Source organism: Pelodiscus sinensis, chromosome 14 (assembly GCF_052426305.1).
Source record: "Pelodiscus sinensis isolate ZL-2025 chromosome 14, ASM5242630v1, whole genome shotgun sequence".
Taxonomy (NCBI): domain Eukaryota; kingdom Metazoa; phylum Chordata; order Testudines; family Trionychidae; genus Pelodiscus; species Pelodiscus sinensis.
This window is the reverse complement of record NC_143065.1, coordinates 44317786-44343289: the sequence shown is the minus strand read 5'-3', so window position 1 is coordinate 44343289 and position 25504 is coordinate 44317786. Positions and strand designations below refer to the sequence as shown.

The following is a 25504-nucleotide window of genomic DNA, read 5'->3' as shown; positions in this document are numbered from 1 at the left end:
CCCCTACTCACGCCGCCTTCATGGTGCCGGCGCCGGGGGGGAGTCGGACGGTGGCCGGGCGGGGCCGCTCTCTCGGGGCGCGGAGGGTCGCTCGCTGCCGCGGGGCGCCGACCGGATTTCAACGTTCGCTCCCGGCTCCCGCCGGCCCGCGCGCGGCTGTGATTCAAATCCGGCCAATCAGCGCGCGCGCCGCTCGGGCGGCGTCGCCACGCGACGTCTGTGGCGTGCGGCCCGCCCCGCGCGACGGGCCTCACCATGGCAACGGCAACGGCGGCGGCGGCGGGAGCGCCCGGCCGGCTGCAGGTGGGCGCCGCGAGGGAAGCGAGTCGGGGGGGGGGGCGGGGGCGCTGCAGTGGGGCAGGCTGTTGGGGGGGGGGGGGGGGTGCTGCTCCAAGAAGCAGTCATTTAAGGTGTCCAGAAATTTTCATCTTTGCTTTCCTGTCCTGAGGTGACATGTACCTCGTCAGTATGTGGAGTGCTGAGATCCCCCGTTATTGTTGAGTTGTTGATTTGTATTGCCTCTAATCTCCCTGGGCATTTCACCATTACATGGGCGGTTGATAATAGATCCTTGCTCCTATATTCTCATTCGAGCATGGAATTACCACCCCTAGGCTAGTCTCTGGAACAGTTTGGTTCAATTAAGATGTATACCTCATTTGGTTCTACGCTTTCTGTCACATCAATTGCCACTTCCCCACCAGTAGCACCTCTTCTGTCCTTCCAATATAATGTGTACCCTCGTATTACAACATTCCTGTGATTCTCTTCATTGCACCAAGGTTCTGTGATGTCTATTCTATCTATCCTCATTTAATACAAGGCACTCTAGCGTGCCCATCTTATTAGCTAGACATCTAATATTGATATATACGCACTTTAAAAACTTGACACTTTTTAGCTATCTGCCATTACAAGATATAGTGTATGGGACTCTTACTTACCTGTTTCTGATCGGATCTTGTCCGTATTTTGTCATTTTCCAACCTCTTCTTACTAGGATATAGAGACTCTCCATTAATAGATCCTCCCCTAAGGCTTGTCATTGTCTGAAGGATGTGTTTTTCTATACCTTTTGGCTTTCCCGCAGCCCTTAGTGCACTTAAAGCTGTAGAGTGGTTTTTAAATTAACTAATACAGGCAACAGCTCCCCAATAATCAGTGGTGGGGTGAAGAAGGAAAATATTGTAACTAAGAGATACACTAATGCAATTCTCTAAGTATGAGATTAGGGTTAGGCATAGTATTATGGGAAGAGTGGGGCTGGGCTAAAATGCATGTATTCAGGTGAACATGTAACTGCTGCACAGGGAACTGGCTTAAAAGCCACCTCCTGCCTGCCCCCTCCCCTGCTGCCTTGATACAGAGCCAGCAGCACAGGGGGAAGGACCTGCGTGACAGGGCAGAGTGGCTCTGTACACCGCCGGGTGGAGTTAACGGCAGCCCGGCAGATGCCGCCGTGAAGAGCACCGCGGGCGTGGGGCGTGCCAGAGGGGCATCACCGGCTAATGCTGTCATGCCAGCCAATGACATCGCCCACTGGGCTGGCAGGACATTAAAAAGCAGCGGGAGGCCGCCGGGGGAGTAGAGAGTCTTGGACTGGCCACAGGGAAGGCGGGCGAGACAGGCGTTGGGAAGGAGGACAGCAGATACCGGTAACTAGCCGGGGTGAGCTGTAACCCCACGCTGGTCAAATTGAGGGGGACCGCAGGTAGGGTAGGAAGTGGCCCAGGGCTGGGCTGAGAACCCTGAGTGCGGGTGAGTTTAAGGGTTTACGCCCCATCCACAGGCAGGTGGGAAGTAGTTCCCCCCCGCCTTAGGGCCCTGGGCTGGGGCTCGATAGTGTGTGCAGGCCCGAGCCCCACTACCCTGCCACTAGCAGGTGTTATGTCTGTCGGTACGGCGGGTCAGCCTTCCACAGCAGCCATCCAAGTCGAGCAGGGTGCTGTAGTGTAAGGTTTGGCCCGTGGGATTTGACGGTAAAACGAGAAACTAATAAAAAAAATCAACCACGACTTGGGGGGTGGCCTTTGTACAGCCTGCGTGTACCCGTGCACGTTAACCGATGAGCTCATACTTTGTTATCTGTGTATGTGTTTGCACTTTCACATCCCTAGTTAAAATAAAGACTAAAGTTAAAAGGTAAATTGTATAGCAGCCTGGCACTGGGTCAGGAATGGATAAAAATGAGAAATAGACATGGGATCCTGCCCCAAACACACTGTGCAACATTATCCTGAAAGAGATGTACTTGCCATGCTTGTCTCTTTTTTACACTTTAGAAACATTTGTATAGCTTGCCTTGCAAATAAAGAATCACACAATTGACAGATACCTGAAATGTTCTGGATTTGTTCTTGAAGTGCAAGGGATTTGCATGAGTCTTGATTGGTAAGGGGAGTGTCGGATGAACAGATGCAAGTTAAGATCAGGGTTTGGGATAGGATAGGCCAAAGATTAGCAGGCCTCTGTGCTGGGAAGATAGGCATGGTAGAGAGGCTGAAGAATATAGTCCGGGGGTTCTTCACACTTAATAATATAACAAGACCATTTCATAAATAGACTTTATTTCTTTATATTGGTATAGCTTAATTCATAGTATGGTTTTGTGCTCAACTAATTTACTCTGTTAAAATGTGAAAGCATAAGACCAGATCCCCATGTGACACTTTTGTAGGGTCTAGAAGAATGAGGAACAAACTTATGTTGAACAGAAACCTGTTTTGTTTTACAGCTATTCTCCTATGACCCACTATACATTTGGTAGTTCTCTAATTATGGATGTGTAACAGTCATTGAAAATGGGACTCTGAATCTGAAAAGTCAGACTATCAATTAAGAAAAGTTGCACCAGAGTAATTAATGCTGTAGAATCTTAAATCACCTAACCAGAAACTCTCTCAGTTATACTAAAAGACAAGAAAACTGGTCAGTAGTGTCTTCCTTGTGGTTATTTTAATGGACAGTAGTTTTCCTGTGGATCTGATCAAGTGGACTTGGCACATACTGCACATATCACTTTTCTCATCATGGTTATGATTTTTTTTTTGTTATTAATCTTTTATCCACTTTTTTTGTTCCATTGCTAACAAAAGTTACTAGAAATCTTAATCCTCTTTCAGAAGAAAGTGAGTTTCCAAGTTCTGGTTTCCCCAGAATATATTTAAAGAGTTTATTGTACAGGCTGAGCCTTTAGTCCACCCTGGAGACCTGACTGGTGCCAAACCAGAAAATTTGCCGAACCATGGGATATCAACATTGTCTAGCCGCATAACCAACAAATAAGGCAGACACACACAAGACATGTTTAGCTTAAGCTACAGCGAAAAACGAGACTGGTAATGCTCTTGTATAGATTACAGATTGAACCTTTCTACTCTGGCACTCACGGAACCTGACTAGTGCCAAACCTGAACATTTGCCAAACCACAGGAGATCAATATTGTCTGGCAGCATCGTCAATACTTTAGCTGCTGACTGGGCTCTTAGAAGACATTGAGAGGTAAAATAGAGCTAAATCACAGCACAGAACACTGAGAGCCAGGACTGGGGGAGTGTAAACAACCTTTATGGGAGTGTGGGAAACTTAGCCACATGCATGGTAAGTGGACATGCAGTTAACTGTAATCATGCTGGACCACAGCTGTTGCTGGACCAGAGTGTGCCAGACTAGAGAGATTCAACCTGTACTATTACCCCAAAGTGCATCTATTACACCTTCTTGGAGGCTACTAATTACAAAACAAATAATAAACTCATACAATTATCAGGAAACTTGATAATCTCATTGTAGTAATTTTCTGCATTACATGTTTATGTACCCAATAAATATTTTATTGCAAGGTATTAGATAATCTAATATACAGATAATCTCAAAGCTTGAGACATACGAGCAGCACCACTCCTAAGTATAAAAAAAATCGTGAAAATACTCTTAATGAACATTACAACCTAGCCTATTATCTCTCTGGTCACCAGCCGAGTGTCAGTCCAATCACTAGGTACCACCTGCTTCCAGGCCCAAGTTTATGACTCCAGACTTCAATCGTGATGGCTTTTCAGTGCTAGTCTTTCAAGGAGGTGTCTGTTTACACTGGATTCATAGTGTAATGGAGGCTTATTTCTCCCCTCATTCACATTACCGTAAATCAGGAATAACTGCTGAAGTCAGAGGAATTTGTCTTATGTCAGTCCCCAAAGTAAGAATGACATAAGAACCCAAATTACAGATCACTGCACTCAATGGAAAACTCCCACTGACTAGGGATATAAAAATGGCCCAGAATAGTTAGCCAGTTAAACAATTTGTTTACCCGGTTAACTGCCAGCAGCAGCGGCTGCTCCGGCCCTACAGCAACCACGGTCTGGCCAGCGCCCTGAGGGGGAGGGGAGTAGAGGGGGCCTGCAGTTAGCCAGTAAGCATGCTGGTTAAGGAATATGCTAACCAGTTAACCTTTAACATCCCTACCACTGACTTCATTGGGCTTGGATCCGACCCTAAATAAGTGCAGGGTCAGGCCAAGGAAATTTAGACTGAATATCAGAAAAACATGTTAACAGTGAACTCGCACTGTGGAATAATCTCCTTAGGGAAGAACCGGAAGGCCCAATCCTAGGGACATTTCAGCTAGGATTCTAGTGTGAAATCTTGGCTCTTATTGAAGTTAGCTACAAAATTGGCATTAACTTGGCCCCACTTAATTATAAAAAATATACCCACGTCTGGCATGAGCAAAATCTACTATCCTGTTATAATCAAAATAATCAAGCCTCCTGTTTCCTCTCTAAAGCAGTGAACAAAATCAATCAGATAAAGAGCTATTGACTTAGATGCTACCACAGTGGGCTTCATCACGTGGATTAAATCTGCTATTCAAATACGGGCTTGCAATATATGACACTTCTCCCTTTAACAGTGTTTGGATTCTTTCCTAAATAATTTCATGCTAAAATATCAACTTGACCTGATTTAAAACATTTCACAATCTGTCTCCAACGTTGAAGTCGTGTACAAAAAGTAGTGCAATATAAAATGGTTCACTCTTGAAAACGCCTTGAGTGCCTTCCCCTATAAAAAACATACATTAAAAAAACCTCACCGCCTTCATTGATCCAGTACTAATGTTACATTGTAGTTCTCATTTGTAGCAATGTAACGAAAATCAATCTCTATTTAAAGTTTAATACCTATGTTGTTTTTCTTTCCTAGTGGACTTTGGTGTTGAATAGAGAGCCCTTGAGAAAACCCCAATGATAGTTAGGTTGATGATAATGGAGATACCAATTGAACCAACTGTTTCAGAAAGAGAGAGAAGTGGTGAGAAAGCTAAGAGCCAGTCGCGGCGTACATTCATGTCCATAAAGATGGCCTCCATTTGGAAGTGTGTGCCCATAATCCCACACACATGGAAAAGCTGATGGCTGTGCCCTGCAACAGAGTCAAATATATTTAACAAGAAACATGTCTGGATTTCATTAAAATACACCTCTAGCAGCTTAGCAAATCTTGTATGCAAAAATTCTATTTATTTATTTAACTAATTTACATGTTAGTGTGATGCTGTTTAGGGATGTAAAATCCTGTTTAGTTACGTTAACTAGTTAAATGTTAAGTTTAACCAATTAATAGATTAAATGGGGGAGGTTCCCCCACCTGTCATGGATGGGCTAGAACACTCCACCCCTGTTGCCCCACGGAACATGAGCAGCCCCCTACCCACGGTAAGTGGGGGGCTGCTCCAGCCCCTAGGGTACGTCTAAACGGCGTTGCTCGGTCAGGATACTGGAAGTATCCTGAAATAGCAAATCCACATCTCTAAAACGGCCGCTATTTCCCAAAATAGCAGGCGCGCTAGTCCAGCATCCCTGTAACCGTTGTTCCACGAGGGTTAAGGGATTTGTTGGAATAGTGCCTTATTTTGAAATTTAGTGCTGTGTAGACGGCGCCAAACTTCAAAATAATCTTTTGATTTAGATTCAGAATAAGCTACGCAATTGGCAGACCACAAATTGCATAGCTTATTCCGATAAAAGGGTGCCGTCTAGACACACCCTTACTGCTGCAAAACTAAGACAGTTATCCATTTGGAAACTCACTGAATCCCAGCCTACCATAAATCAAAGCTCTGGATATATATTGCTTTGCTGTGATTCTGTAGAGACTACATAAGCTAAGTGAGTAGGAGGAGTAGGGTGGATCATTGCTTGGATGGGAGGCCACCAAGAAACACCTAGGTGCTGCAAGAAGTGGTATTGGTGCATCACTCTTTTTTCCAGTTCAGTACTGAGTTGCATGACATTATGGTGTAGGTTCTTTGGATGACAAAGAACCCCTTTTTGGTCCTTAAACATCCTGTGAAATGTTCTGAAACAGCAAGTCATTGGAGATGGTTACCTGTACAATTATGCATGGCTACTCTCACCATGAGTGTGAAACAGTGAATGTACCTGTATGTCCTGATATGAACCATTTACTCTCCTTCACACCTACAATATCCCTCACCAGATGCCCACGCTTTTGTGCTCTTAAGCGCTGGAAATAAAGACCAACAAGAATCACTGTTCCGCACTCACCAATATAGTCAAAGCGTCCTGGTGCAAGCCTCTCAGGCAGATGTGAAGCAAAAATGAAACCGGTGAGGAAGGCAAACACACAGTGCCTGTAGTGGATTGGAATTACGCTTTCCATGCAGCTCTCCCCAGTACACAGATAGAGCTGTTATATCAAAAGGAAAAGTTACACATGGGGGTACCAAGAAAAGGAAAGTGAGAAAACGACTGAGGAATACCTCCAGATTGGCGCCAGATCTGCTGCTCTGCTAGGGTCACCTTCTGGCCTCTTCAAATGATTAGAGGTGGCTGCAGGAGTCACCCTGCCCAGCAGAAATTTCCCCTAGCAGAAAGCTTGTATAGACAGTTCCACTGTCTCCTGTGCCAGCCACTTCACCGTGAGTGTAAGCAAAGAATGGAGCAGGAGCCGTCATCCATTGGGACATAGGTGGGATGGACAGTGAAGTGGTGTGGCTGTATCGGAGTCTTATTCACCAATTGTAAGGTCCTTAAGGGCCCTTATGCCAATGTGGTGAGTTAAAGTCTTTTCCCCTGGAGCTTCAGTTTGGTCTGTGGCTGCGAATCATAGAACACTAGAACTGGAGGGATCTTGAGAGGTCATTGAGTCCAGTCCTCTTCCCTCATGGAAGGTCCCAGTACCATCTAGACCATCCCTGATAGATGTCTATCTAACATGCTCTTAAATATCTCCAGAGATGCAGATTCCACAACCCCCCTACGCAATTTATTTCAGTGTGTAACCACCCTGACAGGAAGTTTTTCCTAATGTCCAACCTATTTCAATTTTCTGAAGTTGAATCAGGCAGCTCCATGCCCTCCCTGCTGGGACACAGTGCAGAATCCAGCCCAAACAGTCTCTATTTAACTGGGCTTTCTTGCCTGTGTTTACAAAGGATACACTACCTATCCCTGTCACCCTATATATAAAGCCAATGAGGCTTTGCCATCTTTGACTACTAGCCATCCCAGGATGAAGACTAAAAGTGGCCACTTGCTCAGGCTGAATTATTGCACTCTGGGATCTGAAACCATGTGCTGAACCCAGCAGTAGATACGAGAGAAGATACAATCGTCTCCATTTTATGCAAATTATGGTCCAAATCCTGATGATCTTATTCAGATTTTGCTCGGGCAGCACTCCCCCGAGAGCCAAGAACCACAGGTAGCACAAATTAATCTGTACGCCAACAAGTATTTGCTAAAAATAGTCAAACAATGTTTTCTGGATCCTGTTATTTCCCTTTAAAATGAAGCCTATACACTTTCGTAAATATATGCGCTCTCTTGTTTATAGCTGATGGGTACTTCACCTCAGGAAGCTAATATGTTTTGTGGCACTTTTATGAAAGCTGAATGTTCAGAGCATACCCGGTAGAAGAGGGGGGTGCTGTCAAACAGGTACGGATACACAAAAGCCAGCATGCGAAGAGTTTTACTGAGCCTGGGTTGCTGAATCTCTGAGAACCTACATAAAAAAGCATTTCAAATTAAAAAAGGCAAGTCAGTATTGTGCAGCTGCCAGGGATATTTTTGAAGGAACAGCGGCTTGCAGAGCAAGTTTTTGGACTAAACCATTTGTTCATAGCTGTTGTAATCAATACTCGCGTACAAAAAGCTGTCTTTAAAACCACAAGCAGCACTGGAGAAATTAGTCATATTACAGCCCTCCTCAGTTGGCTTTGCAACTAAATATTGTAAAGCATGTGGCGGACAATCATGCCTCATAAATGTCCTGGTTTGTCTGAACCATGGCCTTGTCTATCGTGTATCCATCAGCTGAACTATGCAAAGACTGGTCAAGACTGAAAACCTGGCCTAGACATACTGAAGTCAATGGAAATATTCCCACTGCTGTTAACAAGCAATGGATGAGGCCTTTTGAAAAGCCACAATTCTTCCCCACTAAACTCCCTCAGTTCTCCACTTCCTCTGCCTTCCTTGGCTCCAATGGTGTAGGCAAGACAATTACATTGAAAACAGCACAAGACTCAGCTAACAGGAGCATAGCAGGCCAATTGTCATAAATAATCAATGAGGAATGGAGCCGAGGGCTATCGTGATTCTGAAGTTCAGCAGACAGTTCCACACTGCTAGTATTGTGGTGCGGTGCCTTGATGTGACAGAGCCCGCTGGTTCCTTGTGTGGTTTAGTATAACAACCTTCCCAGCTGTTTTCTGCAGACCACAGTGGAATTGGCAGCAGATTGAGGACCCTCTAGTGGTTTCCAGGATGGCTGAATCAAACAAATTTATTTCCCAAATTACAAGAGTCTTACCATTTTGTAAAATTACAGAACAGAAAGCAAATCAGGCACAATTTTCTAAGCTCCGATTGACTAAAATGGATATCTTTTGTAGATGTAGATTGGCATGCACTGGGCTCCAACACAGACTCTGAGGAGCTTGCAAAGTATGAAATCATTTTACGTCATCTTGGCACACATTGGGATGGTTCTTGGCCTGCCGTGAGGGCAGGGGTCTGGATTCAATGACCTCTGAAGGTCCCTTCCAGTTCTATGAGATAGGTCAGTAGAACTGCTTTGAAATATAATATATGGAGATATACCTAAGGCAAAACACTGAGAACGCACTTCCTTTACAATTTAGCAACAGACACACCAGCAGGAAAAAAACATTTATTTTAAATAGCTGCCAAAGTTATTTTGACCTCTGAGTTTTTGTATTGCTTGATTAGATATTCAACCCAGTGTTGTCATAAAGAGAGATTTATTTATATTGAATTACAAGGCTGCATTCATGCCATAGTCACTAAAGAAATGCATTAAGCTGAATCATAGTTTCAGTCTAGAATGCATGAAACGTACCTCAGAATACTTATATTTTACATCCAGCCAAGATTCTGCAAATGTACCATTTCAGAATGGGAATATAAACATACCCGCTAAAATCCAAAATAAATCTGGTCCTCATTACCTTTCTATGATATCACTGTTATAGTGGAGGTACGGTGCACCAAGCCTGTTGGTTACAATCATATGGTAAATGAGACAGAAAGGGTACACTTGGGTGGAGCAATATATGCCGGAATTTGTTAGCAAAGCAAAGAAAATGGTTGAGATGCACTTTATTGGTGCAAAATCTAAACAATTTAATAGTCCTCAGCAAATGTGCCAAACTGAAAAATGGTAATGATGTCAAAAAGTGAAGTTAGAACACCAGACCTTTCGGCAGAAAACACACGTTCATAGCTGACTTGCATTTACTCAAATGAAGAGCTTGAGCCTCCATGCCAAGACATTCCTGCTCAGGGACACCTTACACAGTTCACAGAGAATGATATGAAGATGCTAAATGCAATGTATTACAATTCTGTTCAGGGCAGAAATCTAACTGGAATATCTGTGATCACAGACACTTCACTCGTCCCTTGGAGTCAGAGTCGGATATGTCAGTCACTCCACGCACAGTACTGCCAGTGCAATTTAGCTTGTGTTATTTATAAAATGAGTATAAAATGACACCATATTGGTAACATCGAGCACACAGCTGGCACTGGTGTAAATGAAGATGCCCTTTGCAGGGCAATGATAAATCTGGCCCTACGTTATGGGCATACATCATCAGTAGTCTGTGTTTTTCACCTGAATTGTGGACAATCTGCTCCCTCACCATTAAGAATTTTCCATACCAAAAGAGTTCTACTATCAATGCAACCTAACGTGTACACTGGAAGGAAGTGAAGAGTTCAGATAGGAACTCAGTACCTAAAAGACCTAGTTCTTTCTCCCTCACCACAACAAGAATTTTAGCCACCAAGTTCAAGGCAAGCAGGTTACGGCCCACTTCCTTTTTCAGAGCCATTCATTTGTAAACTGCATGCGCATTTGTATGGCACTGCAGTCCTGATCAAGTACTCACTAATCAAGGAATGAACACAGTGTCCATTGATGATGTATTTGCATTTTTTTTTAAATCTAAAACAAAAGACTAAAGATGTGGTGTGAACAATAAAGAGGGAGAATGAAACCAGTTTATTTCCAATCCCTGGAAGAGAAAAATGGAAGCCTTGTTAAAACAGCTGTTTGCAACTCTCTTGATACTTTGCGATATTTAATCGTCAGGGGGGTGATTTCTCACAGCAGACTCAGCTGTGCTTTTTTATATTACATTTCTTTTAGCATCCTAGAAGAAAAGGAGACACAGGCCTCGATCCCTTAAGTGGTGTAACACAAGTGGAGGCTACCTGTAAGAACAAGGAAAGTTAAGTATGGGGTGTAGTATGATGAAAGTAAGCCACAAATCTCCTTCATGCTGCTCCAGCAGTGCTTTTATATACAGTGTATTGAATGGGTATGTCCCACTGCTAATTTGGGTCTTCTTAATTATGCACATCTTATTTTTGCTATGAAGGAGAATTAACATGTTAGCTGCACAGATGCTATTTCATTACAGCAAGTTCAAGTTCCTCGCTGCTCCTATCCTTCTTATGGTGTGTCCCAAACAAAGCCCTGACAGTGTGGACCTCTCAGTGAAAGCCTGTCGTTAGCTTTCCAAACTGGGGTTATGCATGCTTCTTTGCTGTTTACAACCAGCTCAATATTCACCTGTACTAATGGGACATGGAACAGCTGCCAAATACTCGAGCAGTGTCATAGATAATGCTGAAGGATGCTCAAAAAATGTGGGTATAGCAGCCATGGTTCAGACCCTTCAGCGGCCTCATGGGGACACCACAGGTCTATCGAATGACAGTTACTCAAACTCTGTTGCATGGAAATGAAACATGGGCACATCAGAAGGCTGAAGATCACTGGATGGATGTGTCTGATTTTTGTTGCCTCCATCAGCTGCTCCATATTAAGTGGCAGGACAAGATGAGAAAGAAGGATATTTGAAGCCAAATCCAACAAGCATCTCTATCATGACTGGTGCGGTGTCAGTAGCTTTGTTGGCATGGCCATATTATAAGAATGGAAGACCAATGAGTTCCGATACATGGACCAGTGAATGTTGCTGCCTGGCCAGGGCCAATGTGGGCATCAAATACTTCAGAGGTAAGACAAGGTTGCCAGAGATGGGCAGAAAGCTCAATCTACAACCAGACAATCTTAAAGCACCATACCAGATGCTGGTTACTTTACAAGAAGGCCACGTGCCTTTGGGATTTGCCAAGATGCTGATGAAATGCACATGGCTTCAATATGAATCCATCTGAAATTGTTTGTTCTTCTGTATTGTTGCAACTACATCATCTTTTACTCACTTGAATGATCTATGGCCTATGAACATTAGTTCCCAGTATTTTTGGAAGAGTGGAACCACACAGACACACACTCAGAGACCTGCCAGCTATTGGCAGAAGTGGTTTTTCTGTGAATGATCATAAAGGTGATGCTAGATGTGGATGGCATGAGACACCAATGACATACTAAGGAGAAAAACAACAAATGGTCTGATAGCACTTTACAGATTAACAAAACATGTCGATGGTATCATGAGCTGTCATGGGCACAGCCCACTTCTTCAGATGACAGGAGTTTTAAGTTTAGAATGTGCAGACCCAAACTAAAGAGGGGGGGGGGGCGTAAGAAAAAGAAAAAAAGGAGGGGTGGGAGACAGGGAGCAGGGGGTATAGAAAATTCAGGAAGGTAGAGGGAATCAGTAAGTATCTGAAGATTGAGTAGTTAAAATGAAGCAGATAAGAATCAAAGTCAATAGATAGTATCCTTCCTTACAGGAATCTACACAAAGAGCTGTTTGTACCTTCATTGACTTGTTAAGCAGATAGTGCGGCGAGGTTTTTTTAAAAGATGAGAGGAAGGTTCATAGGTGGCTGAAAGTCTCTACGTATTAAATTGCATTGCTTGTTGCAACTCCAATTTTTGGTTGTAAGTAACACTGATTTTGAGGAAGAGTTGCATTGGTATCACTCACTAAAGCAAATAATACACATTACTGAAGGATTCTTTGTTGCACAAAACCAAACGCGAGTTATTGCTGTTGTTGACCACTACATTTCCTGCATGGTGCTGAAAGCTTCACCTCCCGGTGACTCAGGGCCTAAAATTCTCTCCCATCTTCTCTCCAGCCTTTTCCTGCTGGAGCAGGCTTGCTGCCCCTCGTGTGGCTCATGCGGCCTTCGGGCATGCAATCGCGAGTTAGCCACTTACACAAACCAGGCAGAGGACTTTGGCGAAGAGACAGTCACCAAACTATGGGTTTTACGGAACTCTGCACACCCAGTGTATTTCACTGAGCATCAGCCCCCTCGGGGGAGGGATTCCATGCCACAGGGTGGCATTGCTCTTCCTCTGCAGGCCTGAGCCTAAAAGAAAGGAGACAAACAGGCAGAAAGGAAAGAACAGACGGAGAGTATTGTAGCTAACAAAGTCATTGCTGGCACAGTATAAGCTGAAACGCCATGCTACTGCAGTTCATTTGGCGGGGAAGCTCTGTTTTGCATGACTGAAGTTCGGGAAATATATAAAAATATCCAATAAGAGTTCAACATCAACTACACAGAGATATTCCGTGGTTTTATTACATGTTGTTTATGAACAGTAGCAACTCACAGGGGATGACAATTTGCGCTGCTGATTGTGAAGCAACATGGTTTGGTAGGAAGAGGAAGGACTCAAGAACGATAGCTCAGGCAAGAGATATTATCCCATCCGAGTTGGCGATTAGAAATTAGCGCATCTGGTTCACCACTCCGACTAGTGTAAATCAGGAATAATATTATTTGAGTCGATGGAACCATGCTGGTATACTGATAGAGCAGAATCAGGCCCCAAAGCCATAATTTTTGATTATTTGGGAACCTTTTAAAAACATTTCTTAAGGTGACATTTGGTGGCAGCGCCACTGGTACAACTGACATTTCATACGGTCTTAGCTGATCTATTTAGCGGTGTAAAAATTTTTACACGACCCTATCTACAATTTTGCACTTGGGCGAGGTTGTCAGTGGTACGCCAGCATTCCATTTTGTGAATTAAAAAGAATTTAACATAGGTTAAAAAGCTACACTTGGGCCAGTCAGATGACATTGACATTTCATAACTGCGTGGGCCTGCTAATACTTGAAATCGTAAATGCTAGAGTTAAACCATTGTCACCTGCCCAACCAGACAAGAGAAATCGTTAAAAAAAATAAGTCATAACCAACATAAAAGGAGGAGGGAAAACAAACGAAAGAAGAAGAACAGAGAAAAAAGAAACAGGGAAAAAAGGCAAGATAAGTGCGGGGGGTGGGGGGGAGATCTAACAATATAATTTCCTAATTCTGCAGTTCACATAATGCTTGTTAATAAAATCAATAACAATGGGTGCAAACCTGCAGCCTTGACTCTAGTGAGCTGTCCTCTGCAAGTACCCCTTGGAGCTACTTCTGGGAGTAAGTGGCTGGATCTGGACCCATCTGGGACACCCAAGCTTTGCTACTGGTTTTTGGTAGCCCCTTGGACTGCTCTGCTATCAGTTTGTTCCTCTGCAGTTGCTTCTTTTCTCTGCTGCAGCAGAATCCCCTCTGCTATGGTTCCATTTTGCTTTGCGGCTTTCCCTTCTGGAATTCAGCTCTCCTTGTTCTGTGGCAACAGCATTGCCAGCCATGGCCCCAGAACAGAAGTGTCATTAGACTGAAACTGTTGGGGAAGCTCTCTTCAAGAAGTATAAGCTGTTGGGGATGCTTTGTGTGTTTCCCGAATGGACACACATGCTAAGAGGAAAAATTATGATCATTACTCCAATGAAAGGACAATTGACCAATTAAACTGGACTATAAATGTGGCTCCAAAACCAAACATCCATTAACAGTGGCAGAAGCAAACCATGTTATCATAATGTGGGAGATATTAACATTCTACCAAGGCAGCTGTCAAGAGGATTTCCATCGTGAATTGAGAATGGCTAATCCAAAACCCAAAGCTACCTGAGTACAATACATTTTTAGAAGCGTTGCTCAAATGCAAATTCCATGCCAGGATACGTTCATTTTCTAAGCAAGTCAGATTTTCCGGCGGGTTAGATTTCAATGAGTTTCTCACGGTAAGCACAACGCACACCTCAAAATTATTACCCTTTTCAAAGGCGACAACTAGGAGTGAAGCCTCAAACCTGTAAACTCTTATGCACGTTACTAACTTTATACCCAGCAGCAGTCCCCTTAACTTCAATAGGACTAGCTGGGTGCTTAAAATTAACTCCATGCTTAAGTGTTTGCAGCTCAGGGGCTCAAATCATTTTATCCAATAGATCACACACACTATAATTCAAGAAAAAAAGAACAAGTTGCTTTAGGCAGACATATTAAACGCAGACATATTAAACTAGCTTTCTGCAACTCTAAAAATAAAGCTCCACTGATAAATTATTTCACATGCTTTCTTGTGAAGCTGCTTTAGCTTCAGTGTATGATGTGGTTCTAAAATTAAATGTCCCTTTCTTTTTCCCACTGCATACAGCGTTACATATTCCATGTGTAAATAAACCTGGTTTAGCAGCCACAGGGGTAATCGGGAGGGAACTGTACCTGGAGTAGCAGGAAAGGCCAGTGCTAACGACGGTATTAAGCACAGCAAGGGGTACGTAACAGCGATGGAAAGTGCTATCAATCCATTCTTCTGGGAAAGTATATGCCGAATAAGCAATTGCAGAACCTGAAAATAAAATCAGGGCCCACGTTAGTTTTGAATGTGATTAGCACCGCGGGTAGCCCCCCGGGGAATTTGGTGATCTTGCAGGTTTCGGACAAGCAAATGTACATGGTCATCACTGTGTTTCCTGCGGACAGAGAGTACATTTATTCCAGAGGGGATGAGCATGTGCTGCTCCCACTGCAATTAAAGAAAGCTGTAAGGAAGGGACAGGGTTTCACCCCCTCAGTTGATTTTTAAATGAGCCTCCAGATTCGGGGGCAAGACTATGAGAAAATGCCCGTTGCTGTTTGAAGCTGACAGAGGGTGGATGGTGTGTGCACTGGCCTACAGACAAGGCGGGTGCACTTTTATTGGGCCAACTTCAGCTGTTGAAAGGTCTCTCTTTCTCTCTCACCAACAGAATTTGGTCCAGTAAATGACACCACTTCACCCAGCTTTGTGTCTCTGATGGCGGATAGTCTGCCTCTGACTTGTTCAGAGGTGTCTGTGGGTGGAGTAGGGGGCCTTAATTCAACACCAGCAAAAGACAAAACAAGGACAAGTTTCATCATTTCAGATACTAGGTTAAACACTAAATTAATTCCACCATTGAACGTTGTCTGTATCACACAGGAGAGAAAGAAATGGACTTAGGACAATAGCATTCTATTTATTGGCAGCCCAGCTTGATAACCCCCTCTGCTTGCTATGTTGATACATCTTTTTCTGTTCTAAAAAAACAAGGGCAAATGGTCACTCTAGGCTGATTCTGTTCTTGCTCACGAGGTGCTTTCGGCCAATGCAATGCCACAGACTTCAGCAGAAAACAATGTGGCCCAGAACCATTTGTTTTCTCCTATTGTAAGGCGACAGAATTCTAGCTCCTCACAGGTTTTTTTTTTTTTTTACACAAAAAACAAAGAGTCCAACCCTACAGCTGGTCCTACCAGAGGCATTATCCCCTAGGGATAAGTTGGGACTGCAAGATCGAACCCTGCAATAGATGTTTTTAAATTGCAGGCGAGACATTCTAGCATCTCTCTTGTACTTACGCGGTTGCTGGTGCATGTGCTTTTTTTAGTGTGATCCATATTTATGCCTGAATTATTTCATTAAGCATGGGAGATAGCTTTATCATTCCAGTTGCTGTCAGCAGGACCTCCTTGTCACAGAGATGACGCATCCCACCCGACCTATTCCTTTACAGCTCTAATAAATAACCCCAAAGGCAGTGACTTCACATCAGGATATCTCTGATTTGTAAGCAAGAAAGCCAGGTCCCTCCGGATCCTTCTATAGATGCAGATTAGACACATCACAGAGGGGAAGCTCTGACTCAGAGCAAGGCACTTTCAGCATCTCCTTGTATGTCTGTGCACTGAGAAGAATTACCAGCAACTTCAAAGGAGGCTAGCCTTGTCCCCCGATAATAGAATAGATAAAATGTGCTTCGGAACCAGCAGGTGAGGGCTAATTTGCCTGACTTGGTTTTGGGGGGGGCCCCCATGGGGATTTGGAGCTATTGGGATCCTGCGATGTAATCCTTTTACTCTGTGCAATAGCAAAATGGCAACATCTACAAACATTGGTGACACACATTGTACAAGCCAAGGGCTACTCCAAACAGAGAGTCTAGGGTGAAATCCGCTCTAGAGCAAAGCGTGGGATTCATTCAGAAATGGTTTGAGGGCCTGCATCTCCTTTGATGATATCAGGTGGGGAGGAGGGGCGGGGGGAAATATTTGCACACTTTCAATGTTTATTAGCCAGGATGGGCAGGAAGGGTGTCCCTAGACTCTGTCAGAGGCTGGAAATGGATGACAGGGAGGATTCCCTGTTCTGTTCACTCCCTCTGGGGCACCTGGCAATTGGCCACTGTGGTCAGACAGGACACGGGGCTGGATGGACCTTTGGTCTGACCCAGTCTGGCCATTCTTATGTTCTTACTGTGCACATACTCAGCCTTCTATCTACAGAGCAGGGGGTCTCATTGCACTGGGATCCCCCTTCTGTTGCTGTATGACCCCAGGAGGAGGGACTGAAACCGGACTCCACCCCCTGAGTTCCTCAGGCTTTGGCCCCAAGAAGTGGGGCTCCAAGTTTGGCTTCTGCCTCAGGCCTCAACAAGTCTAAGCCTGCTCTGGCACCCTTTTAACACGGGGCTGTAACGCACTTGGGGGACATCCACAGTTTGAGAACTGCTGCTACAGACCCATAGCAGAGTCAAGGTGACAGAATCCTGGGGTTGGAAGAGACCTCAGGGGGTCAGCGAGTGACTTAGAAGCCTAAAACCCTGCGTTTCAGCGACAATTAGATTTAGTCTCCTAAATGCCAAAATCGCTTTTTGAAAATGAGACCTAGACCCGGGTCCTCAAAGGTGTTCAGGTTCGTAATTCTCACTGATATCAGTGGGAGTTAGGGGCCTAAATACCTTTGAAGATCTGGGCCCTACGTCTCTTGAGCACTTCCGAAGATGTTGCCAATCATTCTCTTACACGTGTAACAAGGCGCTGGTTGGAGACTTACCCAAGCTGTACATACTAAGGGCACCGTAATCAAAGAAATAACAAAGATGTCTCGCCTGGGTGGACATCGTACTGAAAGTATGAGCACAGCTGGATGTGAAAGGATAGATACAGCACGTGAGCATGTAGATGAGAAAGGGCCAGGTGTAGGTGTCACTCCAGATATCCAGCGAATAGGAAAAGGAAAGCAGCTTCCATAGGAAGTACCTGAAATACAAAGCACTGAGTTTGGACCTTGTGTGTTCCTAGCAAAATCCCAGCCCCTCTGAAACCTGAGGTAAAACCTGCCCTCCCCAAGTTTTCACCCTGACTTGTAATTTTGTCAGTTCTAAGATGAACATATTGCAGTCTCCGTTATATTTTTCCTGGTCCCTCCTTCCCATCAACTCGGGCTGCATTAGAGTACAGTACATTTCCCATCCAGGTCCCCAAATCCTTCAGCCACCCCTCCCCCATCACAAACACCCAGCAACAGAGGCAGATTGTAACCGTTTCAAAACACAGCAGTTACTAAAAACCAGTGTCACGTACCAGGCAGGCAAAAAATGCGTCCATATGTTTAGCGTTTCATTTGTCATCTGGAAGACGCTGAGGAGACAGTCTGCGGCAGAGCTTCTCGGGTGGCGGTACCCAAACAGGATGCCTTGCTCCCGAAACACCTGCAAGGGGATGAGTAGAAACCTGCTGTGGAGATGGACGAGATGGTCTGCAAGTTTCCCCTTGCACCCTGGGAATGGTATCCAGAGCTCATGCTGCTAACCAGTGATGGTAATAGCTGCTAACCAGTAATGGGGAAGTTCAAAATGAGGATTTTGGGCTCCCAAGACATCTCCATGTAGGAGCTGACCCCCTGGGTATCTGCCAGCCTGCAGAGCTGTCGGCAAGGGCTGGAGCCCCAGCTGTGGACTGTTCCTTTCCTCAGTTCCCTTCGTGGCAAGTCCACCTCGACGGCTCAGAGACCAGTGTACGATCTCCTTTCCAAGGGCTAGTCCAGCCATTTTCCAACTTTGTTTCTCACGGCCCTGTTGCAGAAAATTGATGCCCACGACCCAAGATAATTATATTTTTTGACTAGCATGGGGGCTCCGGGGTACAGCCAGGAATGAGGGGCTTGGGATGCAGGAGGGAGCTCAGGGCTGGGGCACCAGGCTGGGCATAGGATTACCTCCAGCAACCCAACCCAGAGCAGCGGTGCTTCTAAGGCTGCTTCCCTCCTGTTCTGGCAGCTCAGCCTTCCCCATGCTCTGGAAGCAGCCAGCAGCAGGTCTGAGTCCTAGGCAGAGGCGTGCAAGCAGCTCTGTGCCCAGCTCTAACATGCAGGCACCGTCCTCCTCGGCTCCCATTGGCTGGTTCCAAGGGGCGTGTAGAGCCAGTGCTCAGGGGGAGGCCTGTGGCTCTCTGCCTCGAAGTTAGACCCGTTGCCAGTCACTTCTGGGGTGCAGCACAGTCTGTGGTGCCAGGACAGGCAGGGAGCTGCCTTACCCCCCACTGGTCACCTGGTCCCCTACAGCAATGAGACCCAGCGCCTGGCATTCAACCGGCCAGTCCTAGGTCGTGACCCATCATTTGAAAACCACGGGGCCAGATTATGCCATCTTTACCCAGCAAGCAGTCTTCTGGGACTCCTGTTTGGATTTGCTGTTATTTAACAAGAGCAGAGACGGCAGAATTTGTCCCTAAGACGTCGTGCCTAATCAGGGTGACCTTGCGCCCCATTTCAGCTATGACGGTCCCTTTTTTAAGCCCTGTTCCGACTGATCAGCCAGCAAAAGAAAAGGGAACACATGCCGGCCTTTGTGCACACCAGGCGCAGAGGGCAAGTGGCGATGGGGGGACAGCTCCTCTCAGAGCAGGAAGGCAGGGCTTGAGCGAGCAACGATGCCAGCCCCTGCCTCACACACAGGAGGGAGGCAGGGCCTGGATGAGCAGCAACCCTGGCCTTACATAGGGAGGGAGGGAGGGCTGAGACCAGCCCCACACTGGGGAGGTGAGGGCTAGCCCCAGGCAGGGTGCTGTTTTCCCCTTTGGAGAATAAGGTCACCTGATAGTTCATGTTCCAGAAAGACGTCAAGTTCCCATGGCAACATTTTTAATGCTCCATTCATCTGAAGAAGCGGGTTGTGTCCACAAAAGCTCATGATCCCATCTACATGCTTTGTTAGTCTTTAAGATGCTGCAAGACTATTTGTTGTTGAAGTTGTTTCAGTCACAGACTAACTCGGCCACCCCTCTGAAGCTTTTGATCAAATTTCCTGATGTTCTAAGCTCAGGAAAGAACAGCTAATTGAACAGCATCTCAATGAAGTGGGTTTAGAAATAGGATCCAATTGGGATGACAGCTGGTGCCGCTATTGTTTTAGCAGAGATCTTACCCTGTGTGAATAAATCCAATACGGCAAAGAATTCCCCTAACAAGCCTCCCATTCTCCTTAAATAACAGAGTTTGCTACAAGTCCCTCATGTTTCCCAGGCCTAGATCAGAGCACTCTGCATGCTTTTGAGATACGCAGATGGGGACTTTTCCTAGCCATGTCAAGGTCTACCGATTTGGACATAGGGTTTGGCCCATGTGCTTTAATCAGAAGATTCTAAAATGTATTTGATGATTCTTCTCATGCTGAAATCCAGGGTCTGATTCTCTGCGTAATGTACAATGCACCACTTAAGGTAGTCAGAGCATTTGAACTTGTTTAAATGAAATTTTGCCATAGGCAAGAACAGATATTTTTTCTTTACCTTCATCTGACCAAAATCAAAGCCAAGACAACATTAAACTCCAGCATTTTCTCAGTTTTTCTTTTCAATCAAAAGTAGTAATAGTAAAAGCCTCATCTATGCGTCTTCTTCACATAGATAATTCTACTGTCCCCAATGAGAAGATGGGCCTTGTTTCATTCTCCACCTTTTTTCTGAATAATTAGGCCATTTTTTCCCCCAATATGGTCACAATAATTGGTTAGCATTTTTTTCACGAAAAATATTTTCATTCAGTAAATGACCACATGAAAATAAAATTTTATTTAATAAAACTTAACATCCCCCCCCTCAAATTCTTGCTTTTCATATACAAATGTATGTGTGTATAGAAATGTAAATGAATTCAAAATAGTATTGAAAAAGATCAAAACATTTTTGCCAAACCGTAGTATTTGGTGAATGCAAGTTTTATAACCATATTTATAATGTTTTCAATTACAAAATTAAAAATACACAGAAAAAAATGCTCTGCATTGTTTTTTAAATGCCTCTCTTTCAAACTCTTCAAAACAAGACTTTTAACAAAACATCAACATTTTCCCACAAAAATTGGCTCTTTTCCCAGCCAGGTTGAGAGCCACCAAGTTGGATGTAGGGTATGGCCCACATTCTTTAATTAAAATATTTGCATGTGCCATTAGAGCAGTGTTTCTCAACCAGTGGTATGAGTACTCTTAGGGGTAACTCGAGAGAAGTCTGGGGGGTACATCAACAACTGAAATTTGGAGAAAACTGATTTTTTGTTTTAAGTTTTACAGCACTTTATTATTTTTGTACTTTTTACACCCAAAAATTTCGTCGCCCACCCGGCTACGATTAAGTTGTTTAAACAAATGTGTTGCAATGGTAGACAAAAAATTGTATGTCTGAAAACTGTAGGTACTGGGGGTATTTATAATTTTTTGTATTTAAAAAGGGTTACTTTATTTTAAAAAAGTTGAGAAGCACTGCCTTCGAGCATTAGAAGAATGCCGCCAAACAGGAGACGCAGTTTAACAAAACCTTACTTACTTTAGGCACTTGATTAATACTGAGTTGCCTGGGCAACTTCAAACTCAGCATCGTGCGTTGGGCCAGGTGGGGTTGATTTCGGCTCCAAAATGCTCGTAAAATCTTCACCTCCTCAGAGATCAGCTTCTGCAAAGTTTTCTTCTCTGCCTCAGGCCAAATTCCTCCTGATTTATGTCTTCCAGGCGCTTTGGTGCTAGGGAGAGCAAGAGGACAAATACAGGGACAATGCTGTAGTGAGAAAAACAAGGAAAGGACCCGGCCCAGGTAATGGATTCAAGCAGTCATTGGCAGCTGTAGTTTGTGCCGCAGCCCCATCAGCTGCTCCCATTGTGGTTTCTCTACTAACTTATGGTGCCAGTGTGGGTTCTCGGGTTTAGAATCCTAGAATCCCAGGGCACGAAGAGACTCTGGAGTCACCCAGTCCAGCCCCCTGCCCAACGCAGGACCAATCCAACTCAGCCATCCCAGCCAGGGTGAAGGTGAGGTGGAAGGCAATACCGTGACATTCACCTCGGTGAGAGGCCTGTACCCAGCTCACCCCACATTTCGGCCATCAAAATGGGCGGAGGTGGAAGTGTTTTGTGATCATCTTTTGCAGGAAGAAACGTCCCCCTAAAGCAACGAGCGCCTCAAGGGATTCTTAACTCTGCACCAGCCCCTGTAGGCCATACTTAAGGCCTGATCGGTCCCACTGAGTCTGAGAGCAGAGCATACCCAGAGCTGGAAGACATGGCATTGAGGCACCAAAAGGAGAACCTCAATAATTCGTGACCGGTGTGAAGAAAGTAAATAAGGAAGTGTTATTTATTCCTTGTTATAACACAAGAACTAAGGGTCGCCAAATCAAAGTAATAGGTAGCAGGTTTAAAACAAACCAAAGGAAATTTTTCTGCATACAGTCAACCTGTGGAACTCCTTGCTAGAGGATGTTGTGAAGGCCAAGACTATTACAGGATTCAAAAAAAGAGCTAGATAAGTTCATGGAGGATAGGTCCGTCAATGGCTATTAGCCAGGATTAGGGATGTAAAATCCTGTTTAAAAAGTTAACCAATTAAATATCAAGTTTAACTGGTTGACCGGGATCCTGGCTGGGGTGGGCTGCCGCATGGTGCAGTGGGCCCAGCTGGAGCAGCTCCTTGCAATGTGGTGGAGGGGAGGCTGCTCCAGCCCTGCTGGACCCATTGCACCTTGCCGCGGGTGCTCCAGCCCAACCAGACCACCAGTCAACCACTTACCCCGTAAGCATCACCTGTTAAGGATGATGCTTACAGGGTAGCCAGTTAACCCTTTACATCCTTAGCCAGGATGGGTAGGAATGGTGTTCCTGGCCTCTGTTTGCCAGAAGCTGGGAATGGGCGACAGAGGAGGGATCACGTGATGATTCCTTTTTTTGTTCACTCCCTCGGGCACCTGGCGTTGGCCACTGTGGGCAGACAGGACACTGGGCTGGCTGGACCTTTGGTTTGATCCTGGATGGTTGTTCTTATGTCTACGTGGACTTTGGGAGACCTGTAAGTTTGGGCTGGAGCTAAGCAAACCATCAGTATTTCAGTTTGGTGGCTGAGCCGAAAAAAAAACCCCTGAGTTTCAGATCACCCCAAAATGAACCCATCCAATTTCTTGGCAAAATTCAAGCTGAATCCGTTTTATTTTGATGGGTTTTAAAACAATGTAGGGAAATTAAAAACTGGAACATCGTGCAAACAAAACGGAAACATTTCATTCTGGAATATTTCTGAAGCCTCCCCCTCCCTCCTCTTTCTTTTTTGTCCCAGACTTTTTGCCGGCATCAAGCTGAATTCTCAGACTGGTTTGGTCATCCCACAACCGCATTGTTTCACGCCTAAGAAACTAGCCTGCCCCTTCTGGCCTGGGGTGCAAACTCCACACCATCGACGGACGTCTTGGGAGGAAGTTTAGACGCCCACTTGTCCTAACATAGTGAGGCCTGATGGCGCCAATCAATCCTCACAGAGAGCTCCCCTCTGCCCCCATTCAAGGCGGGACTGGCCCTTTGGCAGAATGTTGCTCGTTTCCCGTATTCTTCTGTGGGCTGCTCCTGTTAGCGGTGGGTGTCAAAGGGACCACAAACAGGATTAATGTTTCCTTAACGCTCCGTCTAGCGGGGTTTGAAATTTCCATTTATCAGCATCAAAATCAAGGCTCAGTCTACACAGCAGCGTTATTTCGGAATACTGGACGTTATTCTGAAACACAGTCCACGTCCACGCAGCAAGCTGTTATTTCGACATAATGTCGAAATAATGTCGAGCAGGAGGACTTCTTACTCTGACGTCTGTATCCCTTATTTCACGAGGAGTAAGGGACGTCGGAGGAAGCTCTAGCTCAGACTTCCAGCTGCATAGGCAGCACCAAAAGCCCAAATAAGCCGTTTCGACTTCAGCGCTGCAATTGACGTAGCTCAAACTGCATGCCTTATTTCGGCTTTCTCCCTGCTGTGTAGACATGCCCCAACAGAGTGGGCAAGGGAGATGATATGAGGGGCAGGTGGACTCTCCCTGAAGGAATAGGGAGATGGGGGATCCAGGCAATGCAGCCAAACCTGTAGCCATTTGGAGTAATCTTGGTCACGGGAGCGCCTCCTCGTTCCAGCCGGGATCGGCCAAAATGCTCGTGTACGTGCTTATTGCTCCCAGTCCAGTGCCACAAGGTGGGGAGTACCAACACCTCTGACAGCTCCCTGGGAGATCAGCCATGTCAACCCCTACTGGCAGCCTTCCCTAGTGGTGGTGCTCTGTCAGGCCCCTGCTGGCATGGCTGAGGCAAGCTGCGGGTGGGAGATGCTGAACCCTGGCAGCGAAGGGCGAGCTGGAACAGCAGGGGCTCACCGATCTCTGTGCCCAGCTCACTATGCCCCAGAGATCTAGTTCCGAAAGACCTTTTCCAACATCCAGCTCGTGCAGCCTCGTGCCAGTTTGTCTTACGCAGACCACTTCTCCCAGCAAGCCACAGCAGGGCCCTGGTTCCATGCACTGGGCTACCCAGAGACTAATCCACAGGCTCTCTCGTGCCTGTTCCCCAGACGTCCCATCCCCGGAGCGTGTGCCCTGCCGTGTGTCACAGATTGTCAAGACGAGCCCTGGAAGGTCAGCCTCCATGCATGTATTTTATCAGCGTGCCTCACCTTCCAGCAGGCCTGGCGCCCGGGGCCGCTAGCAGTGTTCCCTGTAAGCCGTGCGCTTGCTCGGCTGCTCAGGAGAGATCCTAATGCTGCCCAGCTGATTAGCACAGCGGTCAAAACAGTTTGGGTTTCTGCTGCTGGTGCACATTCACACACGGTTGGTGCACACAACAAAATTTATTCCACACATGGATGGGGGGGAATCCGCACATAGATGGCAAAGATTAGAGGGAATATTGGTCACTAGCACAGTTACATAGCAAGTGCAGCACCTGCACGGTATGTCAAGCAGGATTCTCCAAGGGACAGCAACAAACTGGCACCCCAGGGGAGCTGGGAATGGCAGTTTCATTATTTCCGATGTCAGTACACACTTCAGGACAGACAGCCCCGTTAGCCCGTCTTTGCCTTTTCTGTGGCACATAACGCGCCAATCACAACTTCGCTAAGAGCTGCGGGGCCCCAGCCCAGGACAGGATCCGACTAGTCGTGGGATATTCCACACAGACACGCAGCACCAGCAGGAGAGAAACTGCACCTCAAGCAAAGCCGTTGATTTCCTTTTCCACCCTGCAATTATTCTCTACCAGGAGAATTAAACATGTTCTCCTTTTACTTTCCTGCCAATGCCCCCGCCCCTTATAATGGGGTTCGCCTCACTCCCTCTGATCCCAGCTTCCAGCGCTGGTACGCACAGTTTGTGGCCGTGCAACTCCTACGCTGCACAGGGGGAGGGAGGTAGGATCGTTCGCTTTGCAAAGCTGCGCCTGAGGCGGGGGGGGAGAAGGGTTGATGTTCGCTCATTTATATTTAAAGAAAAAAAAATGAGTCTATCCTGGACATGGAATACGGAACATAATCCGAAATGCTTTCATTTACACAGAACGTCTGATTTGTTTCCC

At 45.6% G+C, this 25504-nt stretch overlaps 2 protein-coding genes and 1 long non-coding RNA gene across 13 annotated transcripts in view; 1 reads left to right on the top strand and 2 right to left on the bottom strand.

The window, feature by feature from the left end:
* KIF23 (kinesin family member 23) overlaps nt 1–151 on the bottom strand; it is a 33075-nt gene extending 32924 nt beyond the window's left edge. For all 6 annotated transcript variants that reach the window (XM_075896824.2, XM_075896828.2, XM_075896829.2 and 3 more), the window contains exon 1: nt 12–151. In XM_075896824.2, coding sequence (XP_075752939.2) covers nt 12–22 — 11 coding nt within the window. In that variant the 5' untranslated portion in view covers nt 23–151. The remainder of the gene's footprint in view (nt 1–11) is intronic.
* A 29-nt stretch (nt 152–180) lies between these two features.
* The window catches only part of LOC112547304 (uncharacterized), a 29934-nt gene continuing 4610 nt past the window's right edge, over nt 181–25504 (top strand). Inside the window, exons 1-2 of one of the 2 annotated variants that reach the window (XR_016350681.1) lie at nt 181–303; nt 5210–5497. This is a non-coding gene — a long non-coding RNA (uncharacterized LOC112547304). Of the gene's footprint in view, nt 304–5209; nt 5498–21641; nt 21724–25504 lie in introns of those variants that run through there. The other variant, XR_012895674.2, reaches the window with a different exon arrangement.
* PAQR5 (progestin and adipoQ receptor family member 5) overlaps nt 2551–25504 on the bottom strand; it is a 30800-nt gene continuing 7846 nt past the window's right edge. For 4 of the 5 annotated variants that reach the window (XM_089782101.1, XM_089782099.1, XM_089782100.1 and 1 more), the window contains 8 exons: nt 21460–21652; nt 18223–18350; nt 17693–17898; nt 15061–15187; nt 9504–9548; nt 7939–8035; nt 6574–6715; nt 2551–5428 (listed from right to left, as the gene is read on the bottom strand). In XM_089782101.1, coding sequence (XP_089638227.1) covers nt 5181–5428; nt 6574–6715; nt 7939–8035; nt 9504–9548; nt 15061–15187; nt 17693–17898; nt 18223–18350; nt 21460–21510 — 1044 coding nt within the window. In that variant the 5' untranslated portion in view covers nt 21511–21652 and the 3' untranslated portion in view covers nt 2551–5180. The remainder of the gene's footprint in view (nt 5429–6573; nt 6716–7938; nt 8036–9503; nt 9549–15060; nt 15188–17692; nt 17899–18222; nt 18351–21459; nt 21653–25504) is intronic. The other variant, XM_014578070.4, reaches the window with a different exon arrangement.